Source organism: Heliangelus exortis, chromosome 1, assembly GCF_036169615.1.
Source record: "Heliangelus exortis chromosome 1, bHelExo1.hap1, whole genome shotgun sequence".
Classification (NCBI taxonomy): Eukaryota; Metazoa; Chordata; class Aves; order Apodiformes; family Trochilidae; genus Heliangelus; species Heliangelus exortis.
In genome coordinates, this window is record NC_092422.1 from 23,555,763 (window position 1) to 23,571,847 (window position 16,085).

Genomic DNA, 16,085 nt, shown 5'->3' on the forward strand with positions numbered 1-16,085 from the left:
ATCAAGGGTTGGACTTGATGATCTCTGAGGTCCCTTCCAACCCAGCCAATTCTATGATTCTATGATTCTATGATTCTATGATTCTATGATTCTATGATTCTATGATTCTATGATTCTATGAATGAATTCTTCAGCAATTCTGCTGGCTGCTGTAGATCTGATTACTGCAATGCACATTTCGGACTCCTCTCCCTGTGAGTCTTCTTGTATTTTAGCTTTTAAGCCTGGGGTTTTTCCTCCCCATTTCCTCTCTGTATCTTAAAAACCTATGTATTTACAAAAATTGTGTATTAGGTAGCAGCAAAATATGTTCAATGAAGGAGGTGCAGGATTGCTCTGAAGAATCATTTTTCATAACCATCTGAATTTCACATACACTATACCAGCTGTATCCCAACACCTGATCTCAATGAAAAACTGAAAAAAAATTTGGTTTATTTGGCTTATCAAAGAGAAAGCTAAGCAGTAACTGGATCACAGTCTAATTATTGACACAAGGAGAAGTTATCTGATACTAGAAGACTCTTTAATCTCACAGACAAAGGTGTCACAAGATCTAGTGGCCAGAAGCTGAAGTCAACAGAGTTCAAAGTAAAAATGAAGTGCAGATTTTTAATGCAGAAGCTAATTTACCACTGCAAGAATTTGGCATATGAGGCAGTGATTCCACAGCTGGCCTGTGACTGAACAGAGGGAGCACGGAGGCTTTTGTGGGTCCCTGGGAGACCTCCAAAGGCCCCGACCATCTTCAAGACTGTGTTCAGTTAGTGTGGAGGTGAATGAAGCTGCCATCAGCCACGGTGTTGCTTTAAGTCTTGTCTGTAACTTCTTCCACATGTAGATGGTACAGGGGACTCTTGGTGTTGCTCCCTTGGGTTTCCATTAAGGACAAACCTGACATTCCTGTGCTCCTCAGTGTGCTGAAGCCCATTAGGTTTTTACTGTGGTTATTGACATCCCTGAAGCAAACTCATCATGGTTATGAGGGAAATTAATAAAAATGCACGGACCTCTTTTAATGCAAAGCATACAGAGTTGGTTTAGCTTTTTCATATATAAAGAAATGTTGCTAACTTGAAGCTCCATCTGTGAAAAAAATGGAAGAAAACAATTTCCATTACCTCAAACATGAAGGATCATTCTCAGCAGCAACATATGGTGTCATTAACATTCCCTATTCTGAAGCTGGGGGAGGTCATGATTGCAGAAAGCAAAGACCTCAACTGAGTGAGTAAAGCACTTCAGGCTGCTATACCAAGAGTTTCTGCCTACCTAATGGACAACAGAGAAATTCAATCTGTCCAGTCTGAAACCTTCTTTTCGCATTTCCCTTTAGTAAAGATGTTCATTATGTGTCTTCATGTCACTGGGAATGCAGGTAGCTGCAGCCTAGGGAAAGACACAGCCCACAGAGCCTGGGAAATGCAGTTGGGTGTAGTAAGGAGATGGTCCCCATCCCAAGTGACTGAATCCTCACAGGATGAAGTGGCAGAGGCTCAGCTATGGGCACAGACAGCCTGAGAAGAGAGCTGAAGGCAGCCTTCCAGCTGATGAAAAAGATTGGGAAAGAGTTGTTCTACATTGTATAATAGGACTGGAATGATGATTCACAGATGAGAGAAGTTACTAAAACTGATATCCAATTAAATAGTTGGGTTTTTGTCTGTTCTCTTCTATATCCAGAACAGAGAAGGAAGAATGAAAGATTATTTAGCTGTTATTATCTGGTCTTATACTATACCTGCAATTGAGAAACTTAAAAATTGGAAAAGCAATGCTTGTTTAAATCTATGTTATTTTAAAATATTTCCACAATAATTTAAAAGTGCAAAAATGCAAATTCTTAAATTCTGTTCATAGTTTGGGTTATTAAGTGTACTTTAGAAAAATCATTATGCTGGCGTATTATATATGCTGGCTATTTTCTATGTTTATTAATGGGATGGAGAGATTTCTAATGTATTAATCTGAAAGGGATGTGAATAGCAAGTCATATATTATCCACAAGATAGCCTCAGGTGTAAATCTCTTATCCAGTAAATAACTGACAACTGTGTCAGTTATGTTGGAAGAAGATACAGCTAAGCACAATTGTCCTGTGCTTATTTGTAGTTTTGGGTTTTTTTGAGGAAAATAAGCTGATGTGACTCATGAGAAGTAGATCTTAGGAGTCTCAGGTTATTGTACTTGCTGATATTCTTCTAATAGTGTACTTGATTGCATGTTTACAAAAACATTGAACTTCTTACTTGTTGTAACTTGTGGTTTTAAGTGTTAAAGAGATACAGTTAACTGCATTTCATAGATGGGTAAAATTTACTATGTTCTTATGCAATATTATCATGAAAAACTCCTGCCAATAACTTTCACCTTGCCTTTCTTTAAAGGTCCTTGCCTACACAGAAGGTCTTCATGGCAAATGGATGTTCAGTGAGATTCGGGCTGTTTTTTCAAGACGTTATCTTCTCCAGAACACAGCTTTGGAAGTATTTATGGCAAACAGAAGTATGTCTGTTTATTTTGTTACATAAAACTGTGCTAGTAGCTATTTTGTGTTATTTATTAGTCTCTGGATTTGAACTGTGTGATTTCTTTGATAACGTGCTGTGTTTGATAATGTCTGTGTTCAGTAATGCTCACTGTTGCATTCATTGCATTTGGTATTAAAATCAATCACATAAATCAATCTCACAACTTTCTGTGCATCAGTGAGGTTTATTTACAAAAACAGATCATTGTAGATGGTTAATTCTTCAAATGGTTGATAGTAAATTTGCCCCCCCTCTCCTCCATTTTTTGGTAAATATTTCAGAGAAGTATCTAAAAGTAAATTTTCTTTTCTAAATAAGTTAAAGTTAAAGTAAAAAGGACCAGATCAATAAATGGATCCCCACAGTTTTGTGAATCAGAATTGAGTGGTTGGAGAGGTGTGTCTGTAGTCTTTTGCCCTGAGAAACTCTGATCTAAGTTTTCAGGGAATTAAACATTTTCTGATCCCGCATGTTCTAATGCACAAGTTAGAAGACTGAATGCCATGTCTACTATTGAACAGCTTCCCAACCTGATAAGAGCTGATATGGATTAGTGGTAAACAGCAGTTCCTCCGAAGTATTCCTCATCCAGAGAGTTTGGTCCCTCCCAGAATGTTAACCAGCTAATGATTTATAGGTCAGAAGTATGCCAGGAGTTTCTGTTCTAACTTGGATCCTCCAGGAAGGTAAAAGTGGAACTGACTTCTCCTCCTAAATAAAAAACAAAAAACTTTTTTTAAAAAAATATGCACATGGAGAAACAGGTCTCTGCAGATGGTTTACAAGTCCATATTTTCTCTTCTTCATTTAGCTTCTGTTATGTTTAACTTTCCTGACCAAGCAACAGTGAAAAAAGTTGTGTACAGCTTACCACGTGTTGGAGTAGGAACCAGCTATGGTTTGCCACAAGCCAGGTAATTCAAATGAACCTAGTTTTTGTATTTATTGCTTATTATATTTTACAAATTATATTTTAAGCATGTTCCTACTAAAACATTATTTATGTCATGAAACTCTAAATTTTCTCTTTTGTAAGGTTAGTTTGTAAAAGAATACCCTTTTACTTACTATATGGCCTCTTATTATGGAACAGAAGTAAAAGTACTGTAACTTTTAAAAATCATTACTGGAAATAAGTAACTTCCAATGAAGGACTTGGAAAAAAGTTACACCTTATCTTGTTAAGTCAGGTTTTCAGAAAAGTTTTATAGATGGGTAGGCAGCTTTTATGCATTTATGCAGGACATGGAACTGAACTTGACTAGGTTTTGTGTTTGCTGAATGAAAATTATTTTTTATACCCATCTTCTCACTTTCTTTTTATAGGAATGTGAGTGGATTTTACTTCATTGCTAATCAGCCTAGTGGCTATTTTGCAATAGCAAAATTTCTTACATTCATTAGTATAATGACTTATTCTTCTGTTTCCAAAATTAAGAAGGATATATATTTTGGAAAAGACCCAACTATAGTTTAGTTTTAGAGATTTTCAGATACTGTGGGCAAGAAAATTTTTATTATCCGATTAACTTCAATATTAAATCAGTCTGTAGTCCGAAATAAGGCTGGGAATTGTCAGATCCTATGCTATAAAAGTATTCACATTTCAGTGATGGATAAGATGATCTCAGTATATACTTCAGTGAGTCAGGGAGGGGGATTTTCTGCTTTTAAATTTTTTGTTTGTTCAGACCTAAAATTTTTTTTAGATGTTGTATCTGCAGAACTTTGGCGAAAAGTGTTTAGGTGAAGGATTACTTTCTGATAAAAATGAAGGACAAACAAACAAAAGAGTGAGGAAGCAGCAGGAAATTCACAAAATATGGTGCTTTTCATTTTTCTTAGCCAACAGCCAATGACTTAATCATTGGTGTAGTGTCGGGGCTGTGTCTGTTTTTTTCTTTCAGTCCTTTCCTACAAACTAAAACTTCATATTGTCCTAGTTTTATTCCACTGCAGAATGTGGAAATAGTCTGAAGTGTCAAAGCATTTGTAGTACTGGAGAACTTTTTCATTCTCAACTGAACATCATTGCCTGTCATGAGCTCAATGGTCTCATGATGCCTAAGGCTTGATCTCCTGAGTCTGCTGAAGTTCTTAGGCAAACTGCCAAATTTCTCAAGTTTTCAGTGAGATCAAGGGAAAGTTGGGGCATTTCTTTGGAAGGTGTATCTTGTTAATATTTGCATATCTCTTCCAAATACTGAAATTAAAGAAATTGCTGTCTCTAAATGGAAAGAAATAGTGTTCTTTTCTGCAATAGAAATGGCCACATGCTCTAGAACAAACAAAATGCAAATTTCTCAATCAGAATTTCATATCTACAGTGACATTTTTTACTTTTGAAGTTCATATCCTTTGTGCATTATTCAGTGAATAATTTTCTGAAAAAGTTTGTTGATAGATAATTATTTAGAAAAGTTTCAGCTTCAATATTATATGCAGTCATTTCCATACCTTTTTGATTAAAGTTCAATTTGAACTGAAAATAGGCTTGTTAGACTTCAGAATAAATCTGGCATATGGTAGTGAGGTTGTTTTTATTTATTATTTTTTCATAATCATGGTATGATTTATGCACAATAAAGACCCTGTAATCATGGTTTTTCCTTTTTTTTCTGTCTGCATACCCTTCTTGTCTTCAGTAGGATTGCAATGCAGTAGCAGAGAAAACCTGGTTCTAGAACTGCTCTGTAGACAGTAGTTTGTAGAGGTTAGAATATAGTTTTCCTTCCTATGAATATGCTGGCTCTGGGATGCAAATTTTTTAAATTATTCATATTTTTAAGATTAACATAAGGAGAAGGTATGCTGAGTAACCTAAAGGAACACCTACACTGAGTAAAATGCGATCCTTTTATATGACCAGTTTTCCAGATTAAGCTGTACCTTTAAAATATTTTAACAGAAGCAGTTTTGGGGTTTTTTTCCTTTTTTTTGTTGTTTGTTTTGTAAGTAATGTTTCCTCTCTGTTTCTTCTCTAAAAAAAATTTAATCTGGAGTTAATTGTATTACATTATGTTATCATAAAGCCTTGCCTTCATGATGAAAACATTCTGAAGTGTGGAGTGAGTTACTTTTAGCGAGGTACATGGACTTAAAGTGCATTTCTGTTTTCATGGAGAAATCCTGCTATTAACAAAGATGGAAGGAAATTGAAGGAAAAAGGAAAAATTTATAATCTTCTAATGGCACAAAGGATTAGAAGCAGGCAGACTGGTATCTCTTGCTAAGACTGTTACAGACCTGCTGTTCTGAGCAAGTCTCCACTTCGGTTCTTTGCTACCTTTCCCCGCAGCCTGTCTAATGCTTTGATTCAACAAAGCATTCAAGCCTGTGCTTAATGTTACAAAGAAGTAATTATGTCCTTACAATTACTAACATATTGAAGAATTTGGTCTGACTGGTAATCAATTTCATCTGTTTTTGATAAATGCATTCTTACTGCTCCTGAAACCTGCTGCATTTATTGTAGTCTCCTTATGGCCTTGCCATGTTATTCAACTGGGCAGACAGTACTGTGCTTTTTAATTAATTTATTCCTTCAGCTCCATAGGTTTCCACAAAGGTACATTTTTATATGCATTTTTACAGAATTAAGCTATTCACTATTAGCTGACCACTTTTTAGGGATATAGCATCTGAGATGCAAGATACAGATGCATTTTTATTGAGGGTAACATCACATCTTAGAAACCAACTCTGCATTGCCTGGCAGTTTTGTAAGTGTGCAGACACCAAAGGACTGGTAAAAGTTCAGTATCATTCTTCACTACTAAACATGTGCTAGCCTTACACTGAAATTTTGTGGGCTGCTAATGCATGAAGTAAAACAATCTGGTTATTAAAGCTAGGAAATACAAATTATGAAGTTCTTACTTATATTCAACATCAGCTCAGCTCTGCCGCTTCCTCCACATCAGAAGCTTGCAGATGGTTTTCCAGATCTCCGTACAGCAGGTTGCAGAGGTTGAATTTTAGGAAGGGAGAAGGATAGGAAAACTAAGATTTAAAAAAGTATAAAAAACAATTTTAGGGTTTTGATTAAAAGTGAATACTGATTTGTCTCTTGTCAGAAGCCAGTGACTTTCACAGGACTTTATTTTTTTCTGAACAGGAGGAACACAAAATAAAACTTTGTGCAGGCGCTACATTTTTTACAAGATATTTAAGGATTTTTTGTATGAGATTGGATTGTAACTAACTGAATTAACAGTGAATGTGAAAGAGAGTGGCTCTTGTCACATATGGGTTACATAACATCCCTTCCCTCAAGAAAATGCCTTGAAGTGTTTTCTAAACTTATTTGAAGCATAGAAAACTTGAAAGATTGTATCACACCTTTGTACATCAGAGAGTCTTCTCCTTGTTCCATTTTGAGTAGGTATTTCGTGGTTCTCTAGAAGCAAAGGTGGCATATTAATTTGCTCATCTTCATATTAATGATGGCATATAGAAGGAGAGAAATTGATCAAAGTGTGGTGGATTTAGCAAAACCCATAGCAGTGGGTCTTCCTATGTTAACTGAAACAAGCAGGTGTGGAACTGACTTATTCTGCATAATTTTTCCACTACACTGAAATAACTGAAAATCATTCAAACACATTAGATATAGAGTAAGTAAGGAGTATATTTTTAGTATATTTTGATTTTCTGTAGAGTTAGCTCAAGTAGGCATCCAAATGCAAAGTCCAGCACTTGACAGTTTATAGATTTTTGAGACTCTGGGAAATTGTGGGTAAAGTCTAAAAGCAGCTATTAAGCTCTACTGATGTGTAATTATTTTTCTCATGGGAAGAGCAGAAAGTCTGTGACAGAGATACTTTACAAATTTAGTGATGTCCTTAGTATTTTTATTTTATGTATTTATTAACATGTGTGCAATTTTAGTCCTAGTTTTCTGGGAACAATGCATCTTTGAGAGTTTGGCTGTAGAAATAATTGTTTTCATATAAGGTGCAATCTTAAGTATGATTACATTAAAAAATTTTAGATAAATTTTTCTGAAGAAGCATAATAGAAACAATTTTTAAAATTCTTATAAATTCTCCTGTGGAGTAATAAATTGTATCTACAATTGGCATTCTGTAATGCCAGTAAAGTCTACTGTAAAATAAGGCTAGCCAAGCTGTATAAGCTGGCCATATGTACTGCTTTTTGGTTAAATATTACATACAGAGACATTAAAAAAAAATAATTTGTAATCTCTGCCTATTTTGGCAAGTTGTTTACAGCTTTATTATAAGAAAATACTCAGTATTTACTCTGGAAATAATACCTATAGTGTGTAACTGAAAGCTGAAGCATTGGGTGTGCCTGTTTACTGTTTGCAAGCTAGATAAATACTTTAAAGTCCCTGAACAGGATACATATTAGGGATATTTTTTATTTTTTTTTTAACAGGTATAAGCACTTTCTCTATTGTGATCCATTTATAAGACTTACATTTCTGTCAAAAAAAGTGTCTGAAGAGATAATTTTTTTGTTTCCAAAGATGCTTTTTCCTTGTCTTTTTTTTTCAGTAAAAGCTATTTTCTCTAGAAACAAGTTGAGAGCAGTGAAGGTATTTCTTGTTGCAGGTTTTTTCTTTAATGCATTAGTCTAGACTGAATCTATTTCCATTTATTTTGCCAACCAGGGTTAGTATATCATATGAACAATTTAGAACTTGATGCACAGTATTTGGTTATTGTAATGTTGTCAAATGGAATATAGGAGAGCTGAGGTTTTCTGCTTTTCCTTTCTGTGACATGGTAGTTTTGTTCCTTCTCCCTCATGTCAGTTTTAGAAAATGTATGGAAATTGAGTATCTTAGAAGCTTCTACTTCTCTTCCAAATTTGAATGAAATGCAATTCAGAAGTTATTATGGAGAGACAGGCAGATGGACATGTGAGCAAATAACTGAATAAACCTTATTTCTTTCAGAAACCAGGCTATAAATAGAAATCTCAAAGCTTACTGGGATATAGGAAGGGATCCTGGGTAGCTGGCCATGGGGGAGGTAAACAAATTATGGAATAAATATCTTCAAGCCATGTGGTAGAAACATATGGCACTTTAAGATATCACTCATTCACCTTAATGAACTTACCTCAATATATCCTTTTGAAACAGGGAAATTGTATTCCTCTTTTATTTCTGCTGCACAACCCAGGCACCAGGAGGTCTGCAGTTTCTTTTATTTCCAGTCTTTTACCCAGGTTCAGAATAAAATAAAACACAATATATATTATTCTGAATTATTACAGTGCTGTAGCACCGGTAAAATAAAATACAGATCTTCATTTCAGTCATTTCCCAAATAAGGGTCATAGTGTCTTCTTGACTTCATTAAATGAAATAAAAGCCTCTGAGAAAATCTGAAATTAATCACACTAACAACGGTGCCCTACATCTTACCATTTAATGAGGCTCTTAAAAAATCATTCTTTAAATGTATTTCCTAGGAGAATCTCTCTGGCCACTCCCCGACAGCTTTATAAATCCTCCAACATGACTCAGCGTTGGCAGAGACGGGAAATATCCAACTTTGAATACCTGATGTTCCTCAACACTATAGCAGGTAAGGCTTCTGCCTCCTTAATCCTTCATAAAGTGTTTATGTTTGTCAAACTCTTAAGCACCGTGACTTGATAGAAAACATTTATCCCTCTAGAATTCAGCTGCCGGTTTATGATAGACTCTGAAACACACATTAAATTTTATCAGAAAATTCACAACCTATCACTGAGGCTTTAGATTCATGTATTGTTGTGGAGGCTGTTTCTTGCTCCCCTTCTGCCATTTCCTCTGCTGACAGCTTTGTCTGAAGCTTTATTAGAGTCAACAAACCATTGCCAGAGAGTGTCTGGAAATAATAATGGGAAAATGTAATTTCCCTACTTCATCATTCTCAGCAGCAGCAACCAGACAGCAGAATAACAACAGTATTCTGCCTAGTACAGATGTCACCTGGATTGTGGTATGATTAGATTACAGCATCTTTTCTTGTTTAGTTCTTAGAGCTGAAATATAGTATCAGATTAGGTATTTAAAATGAGAAATAACTGCCACAGACATCCATTTGTTATTGGCAAAATAAGAGCTTTTCTGGCAATCGTCATTAATTAAACATTCACAATGGTATTTTTCCTTTCACCTTTTCTTTTGTATCAGTCAGCTCCTGATACAAAATTTTAAATGTAAAACCCAGCAGTTTTCTGCACCATATACAAAGATTTCCAGGAGGTTTTCTACTATTATGTTTCCTGCCTGTAGCACACATGCTGCTTGTGAACCTGGCTGTGGAGAGACTTCTTGAGACATTTCGGTCCAGCGAGCTTTAATTCAAAACCCAAATTAAATTCCAGCAGGCATCACTTTGTACTCCAGTGTTACAACTCTTAGCTTTATTTGGTCCTGACTTTTATGCTTGAGGTAATTCTCAGGCTACTCATGACTCAAATGTAAGTGTGGAACCCAAAGGTAACACCTGTAAGTGCACATTGCACTGACCAGTCTGAGATCTGTCACTGGGTTCTTCGCTGTAGGGCAGTGGCAGGATTCAGGACCAGTCAAACTGACTCTGAACCTTCAGGGTTTTACTTGTGGGCTTATATGGGAGTCATCTTCCACGCCTCCAGTCTCACAGACATTAATAAATGTGTCATCAAATTATCCCAGCATGATACAGGAGTGCTAACACAGAGCAGTTGGAAATCTGAGGGCATGTTTACCTTGTGCAGTGGAGCACAAAGCAAGAGTCCCCGAAGCTACTGGAGACCTGGGCTGGAAAGTCCATATGGTGCAGCCCCATGCAGGCTTCACCAGCTTGGTTCCCAAGCATTTTAGCCACAGACCCACAGATCTCTGCTAAAGGAAGGAGCCCTGCTGAGTGTTTATTACCTCTGGCATGGTGCCACAGGAATGCTGCTCTCCTGCTCCTGGACACTGGCTCGCTGCCTCCAGCCGCTCCGGTCTCTCCCGCATCCGCTGCCCTTCTGGTGATGAGGAAATACAGGCAGAACCTTGCAGGCTCCCTGACTGCCTCATCCAAACTTGGAAGGTTTACTGGAGAGCTGGGAAGTTAGCCTAGGTCCCCTTAGTCCTTGTCCAATACATAATTGATAGGACTGTCCTTCACTTGTCATTTCCTTTCTATGTATTCATTTCTGCTTTAAGCAGAGTCTAAACTCTTTAAATGAGAGTAGACAAGAGATGAGCCAATTTTTGATAAATTAATTTTTCATTTTTAATCAGTTTAAAACTTCAAAGTAATTCATTTTTAGGGATGTTGCCAAAGCATCCAAACCTGGAAGACTTCATTATATCTGAAGTCAGTTAGGAAATACAGTGACACGTACATGAAAGTATCCATCAGTAAGGAGGCTTCAGCCTGAAGGGGTTTCTTCAGAGTATCTCAGAGGTCTCAAAAAGAATATTTTTTAGTGTTGCTGGTTGATACTAGTGCTTCTAGGAAGGCTTTATAGCCAAACCCCTGGGTGGTTGCATGAGGCAAGTTTCTCTTAATGGCATCCAGGCATCCAGGGTCATTCATCTGCCTTAGAACAAGATGGACTGCCATTTGCATTCCAGGTGCCACCTGCTAACCTGCTATGACCAAGGCTTCTGATTTATTTTTATTTTTTTTTAAATTGTATTTGGAAAACCTTACAGCATTTTGGTCAGTACGTTAGTACCTTAGTAGTCTCTCTCTCTCTCTCTCTCTGACTCAAAGCACTTAATTTCTGACACTTTTTTTTTTTAAATCAGTCTCTTGCTGGTAAATCTCATTTGTTCATGTAATCTCATTGTTGTTAATTGTATGGGCTCGCTTGCTCATTTTCACAGCATTACCCACCATCTTATGAAGTCTCTCAGCGGTGCCTGATCAAATTCAAATTCAAATTTAGGTAAAGACCACATTCCCTGAAAGGGAGGGAGGTAAATTTGAGTCCCTAGGATAAATTCTTTCTAACTCTGTGTCTCCATTTGTATTGACTGAGTCACTTAGGAAAGCCATTCTTTTTAATGAATGATGCGTTGATGTAACACGGATCACAAAATGATCCATGTGAGAGGAGAGAACCATTATCCTGATTTTTAATAGGTTTTGAAGTGACTAGTATTGGTTAAATAAAAATTAATACCCATACACACTCTTCTGCTAAGACACAAGGAAGGTGTTGAGTTTCAAAGGTTTCAAGACCTTTCCTTGTCATAAAGAAAATTCCCTACCCTGATTTTTATTTGAAACCCATCTGCATCTGTTCTGTTTTTATTTTCCAAGAAGAGTAACAGTCATCATGTTAGGTTGGGAAAAAAGTATTACTGTACCCTCTCATAAAAAGATTTTGGAGGGGTGTCTAAAAGCAAATGAGGTTATTTGGCCTTTTCTTTTTAAAGTGTTCCATAAGCATGAGTGAGCTAAGGAGTCCTGCTGACATCAGCTGTGATTGTTGCATGTTAGAATGACCCTCAATACAAAGTTCTTACAGGAAAGCATGATTGCATTGGTGTATCATGTGCTTTTGATTTCAGCTTCTTCATTTTTTTGAAGATTTTGAAGATTCATAATCTTTATGAACATAGAAAAACAGATCTCAGTTGCTAATGTTACTATAACTTATGCCTTCACTGATGCTCTCTCAAAGAATCTCATGATGTTTTGTTTGAAAACCAGGATAAAATTTAGCCTTGGCAGCTGAACTCCCTGCCAGTGACACACACAAAAAACCCTTCTGAAAAAAAAAAAAAGAGAATTAAAACTGGCTGAAACCCAGCAGGCAATTCCACACAGGACAATATACTTTTTATTCCACTTTGATACAAGTCCTAAAAGTTTCCAAGTTTTTGACAAAAAACAAAAATCCCAAGCCATTTTTTTTTTGAAAATCAACCTTGCTTTTGTAACTCTAATAAAGTCTGCACTTCAGCTAGGAAGCTGATTTCCAAAGACTTGGAAGTACTGCAAAGAATTTAATCATGCTGGCAAGCCAGAAAACCACATATAATGGGGTGCACATGAACTCCAGGTCCAAAGACAGTGGGAAAAGCTACAAAACATAAATGTATATTAGAAAACCCAGAAGTTCTCACTGTTTCCTGGTTCTAGCATCACATGGCACTGGACTACCAGGGCCTGAGATCTGGGTGTCTGGAGGGTCAGGAACTTTTTCAGCTGTGCCTTCATTTCTGTATACCTTCTCTTGAAAGTCATTTCTCAAAAAAATTTCCATTCCAAAAATAGGCATCTTCTAATGAAATATTAAAATTTAATATCTCTATCAGAAATCCAGTCATGGAAGCAACATACCTCTACCTACTACGTGTTAATCTTATCTCAAAACCACTGAATTGATTCCTATCCACATACATCTGTGCTAAATAGAAGGAAACTCATATACACTGTAGACAGGACTCTAAGAAGTCAGAAAAAAATGCATGAGTTTTTGTGTTGTGTACAGAGTATTGAATATATTCATGACCTCTTTTACCAAGTAGAGACAAGACATGTATTTTCCTTTTTTTCCTTTCTTTGGAAATCCGATTTCCAAATACCTTTTTAATTATACTCTTTTGTAATGAGATCCCATAAGAAATACTTCCTTAAAGGATACAACTTTTTTGCCAGTAACTGTTCATGAAGACAACAATGGCTTCATTTTAGGCTGTGTAAGCAACATCTGTTTTTTAACACTATCGTTGTTTGTAGCCATTGAGAAATATAAGCTTTTTTTTTTTTTTTTTTTTTTTTTTTTGTGTTGCCCTTCAGCTCTTACTAGTTTATTCATCATAGCTGAGACATAGCTCAGCATAGCACTTGAGAAGTCACATAGAGGTTTGGCACTTAAGATATGTAAGTGATACATAGGTCCCTTTATAGCTTTTTCTTCTGTTCCATAAAAATAGAGGGCTATTAACCATTACTATGCTTTTTGCCCATTCTTTATAGCTTCCTTGCTTCTTATAGTGGTGCTTAATTAGTGTCCAGCCCTTTACAGAACAGTAAGAAATCACTCATATTTTCTTGTTTCTTTTATGAATTTCAAGAAGCAGAAGCCTTGGAAGGGAGACATTCAGAAGTGAGGCTTCTGACACCTGCTCATTTCTTTAATTTATGGCATGCAACTGGGTCCTTTCTCACAAGAAGTCCTTTGCATGGCTTTTTATACTGTTGATTACACAGAGCAGTTGGTGTCTGTAGAACAGAACCACTGAAATAAATATATGAATCTTTCCTTAAATCTCTTTCTGGTTTGCCAATACATCTGTCCTGACAAGCATGGTCTTTGCTTAATCTGTAAATTCTTAATTGATGCTAGAAAAAGCATCCTCATGGAAAAAAATCCATCTTTCTATGACTGCTACTTTTTCAATCTTTATATCACCCTGTTACCACCTCTAAAACTGCCTGGCTTCATTTTTAGTTTAGCTGTTTCTGTTGTTATCTGTACTCATGACTGAATGGCTGTCCTCTACAGCTTCCATAGTTCTCTCTTTCCAGATCCTTTCCTGTCCAAGGACAGGTGATTACCATCACCTGTGATGGCCTGAAGACTCATTGCAATTTCAATTCAAAATCACTCCACATTTTCAAAACTCTCAGAAGTCTTGTTTCAACCTGTTTCTTTACCCTTCTAGCCAACTATTTTCTCATCTTCCTATTCTGTTTCCAAGGTGTTCACCTTTTCCTTGCCCTCTTTCCTGACTCGAGCATATTTTATCATGTTTACAGCTCTGGGTTTTTCTCCCAGAGGTAAACACTGCACTCTGCTACTTATCAATCAGTCTCAGTGTTTAATCTCCGTGTTCCTGGTTTTTGTCCTGGTTGTGTAGACATGAGCCTTCCTGGTCAAATTCCCCCTCCTCCTACCTGTTCCCTTCTCAGGGATCCTTTGGCTCTGAAGGCTTAGAATTATCTATCATCAAACCAATTGTTCTTTCTTCAGGCTCACAGGAAAAAGCCATATTATATGTGATCAGCATGTGTGTCAGCTGAACCCTCTGGGTGATACAGGGAACAAGTAATTTTTGCTGATCTCAGTTACAAGATTATTGAAAAAAGTACTTAAATGCAACCCCATGGTAATAAAGAGGAGTGGGAACAAGAAGTAATTTTATAATATGGTCGCAGTACCCATTATTTTGATTAAAATTCTAGTTTTGAAATCAGTTTCTCAGAATTCAACTGATTTCTGCTGGTTTTTGTTTTCACATTGCAGTAGATTAAATGTATGTTTGCATTTGTATTTGTTGGAATTCTAATTCTTTTAAATCCTCCCTGCCACAGCTCTTAAAAGAAGCGGAGACTGATTATAACCATAATTTTATTTAAGTCATTCCTTGTAGTGGAAAGGGATTATTTTTAAAGGTTTGTGGAAAAAATGACATCTTCAGTCAGGTAATAAATTCACATAAACTTCTTCCCACTCCCTCTTTTTTCCTCCTGTTTAGCATTTTCCACTTTTTTAGTCTGTGATGTACAAGCCCTCACTGGTTAATTATGTATATATTTAGCTACTGCATGTGTTGGGCTTATTATTGTCATCTAATTAGATGTAACTCGAACTACTTGCTTCTAGAAAAATCATTAAAAATTCTTTCCTAATGACCTAGAGATGACAAAATGTCTGTAAAGTGTGAAGAAGCAGACAAGCACAGGAACATCACACTTAAAGAGTGTTAATCCAGATGCTGCAATCATCTAATTAAACAATATTTTGCTGTCATTAACATTTTCACCAAGGAATTGCAGTTATAATTTCTTTGTCAGCTGTCTCTGGCTCACTTTACCTTCAAAACTAAAGTGCCATATAAAAACATTAAATTGGATGGTTTAATTAAAAAGTTTTTTTAATGAAGAAACATATCCAGTATTTCTGAGATCTCATTTACTATGCCTCAGTTTTATTGTTCAAGTAGATTAGTGTCATAGGCTTGTGATATTTAATATTCAGCCCTTAATATTAATCTCTGTGAGCCTACTTGGGGAAAAATCTGACACTTCTGAAGAGGTATAGGGACTACCCATAGCGGTACACGTTTATGTTTTATATTTATTTAGCTAAAGAAAGGACCAAAAGATTCTTGCTGGAAGCACCAGACAATTGATGAGATGGCTAAATATATTAGTCTGCTGACATTACTCTGAAAATAATCATTGTGAAGCCAGAACTGATGAAGAAAGCATTCTTAATAAAGTTAAGCCACTAATATTTATGCATGTTTAGCATTAGGGATTTGTAATCCCATTACAGGCCTAGATCAGTGTCTTCCACTCAGGTAAGCATACATGTGTGGTCTTACCATGTAAGTTTGGTCTCCTTTCACAATTTAAATTAGGGCTCCTATTCCTGAGCAATTCTTATTTCTTGATATTAAAAAGAAAAATGTTGAATTGAGAAAAATAAATACAACCCTTTTTACTAAACAAATAAAAACCTATTATTAGTAGTAAATACCTTCATAAATAAAATGCATTTTATAAGTATTGAGATAGCAGAGGAGTCCATATTTTGTTTATTTTGTCATGAAAATATATTTATCAAACACATGATTACTAAGGCTACATT

The 16,085-nt window shown here is 36.1% G+C and overlaps 1 protein-coding gene across 8 annotated transcripts in view; it reads left to right on the forward strand.

Annotated features, from left to right (window-relative positions):
- Positions 1 to 16,085, forward strand: part of NBEA (neurobeachin) — a 460,838-nt gene that overhangs the window by 358,183 nt on the left and 86,570 nt on the right. For all 8 annotated transcript variants that reach the window (XM_071737478.1, XM_071737489.1, XM_071737508.1 and 5 more), the window contains 3 exons: positions 2,388 to 2,505; positions 3,343 to 3,445; positions 8,979 to 9,094. In XM_071737478.1, the coding sequence (XP_071593579.1) occupies positions 2,388 to 2,505; positions 3,343 to 3,445; positions 8,979 to 9,094 (337 nt within the window). The remainder of the gene's footprint in view (positions 1 to 2,387; positions 2,506 to 3,342; positions 3,446 to 8,978; positions 9,095 to 16,085) is intronic.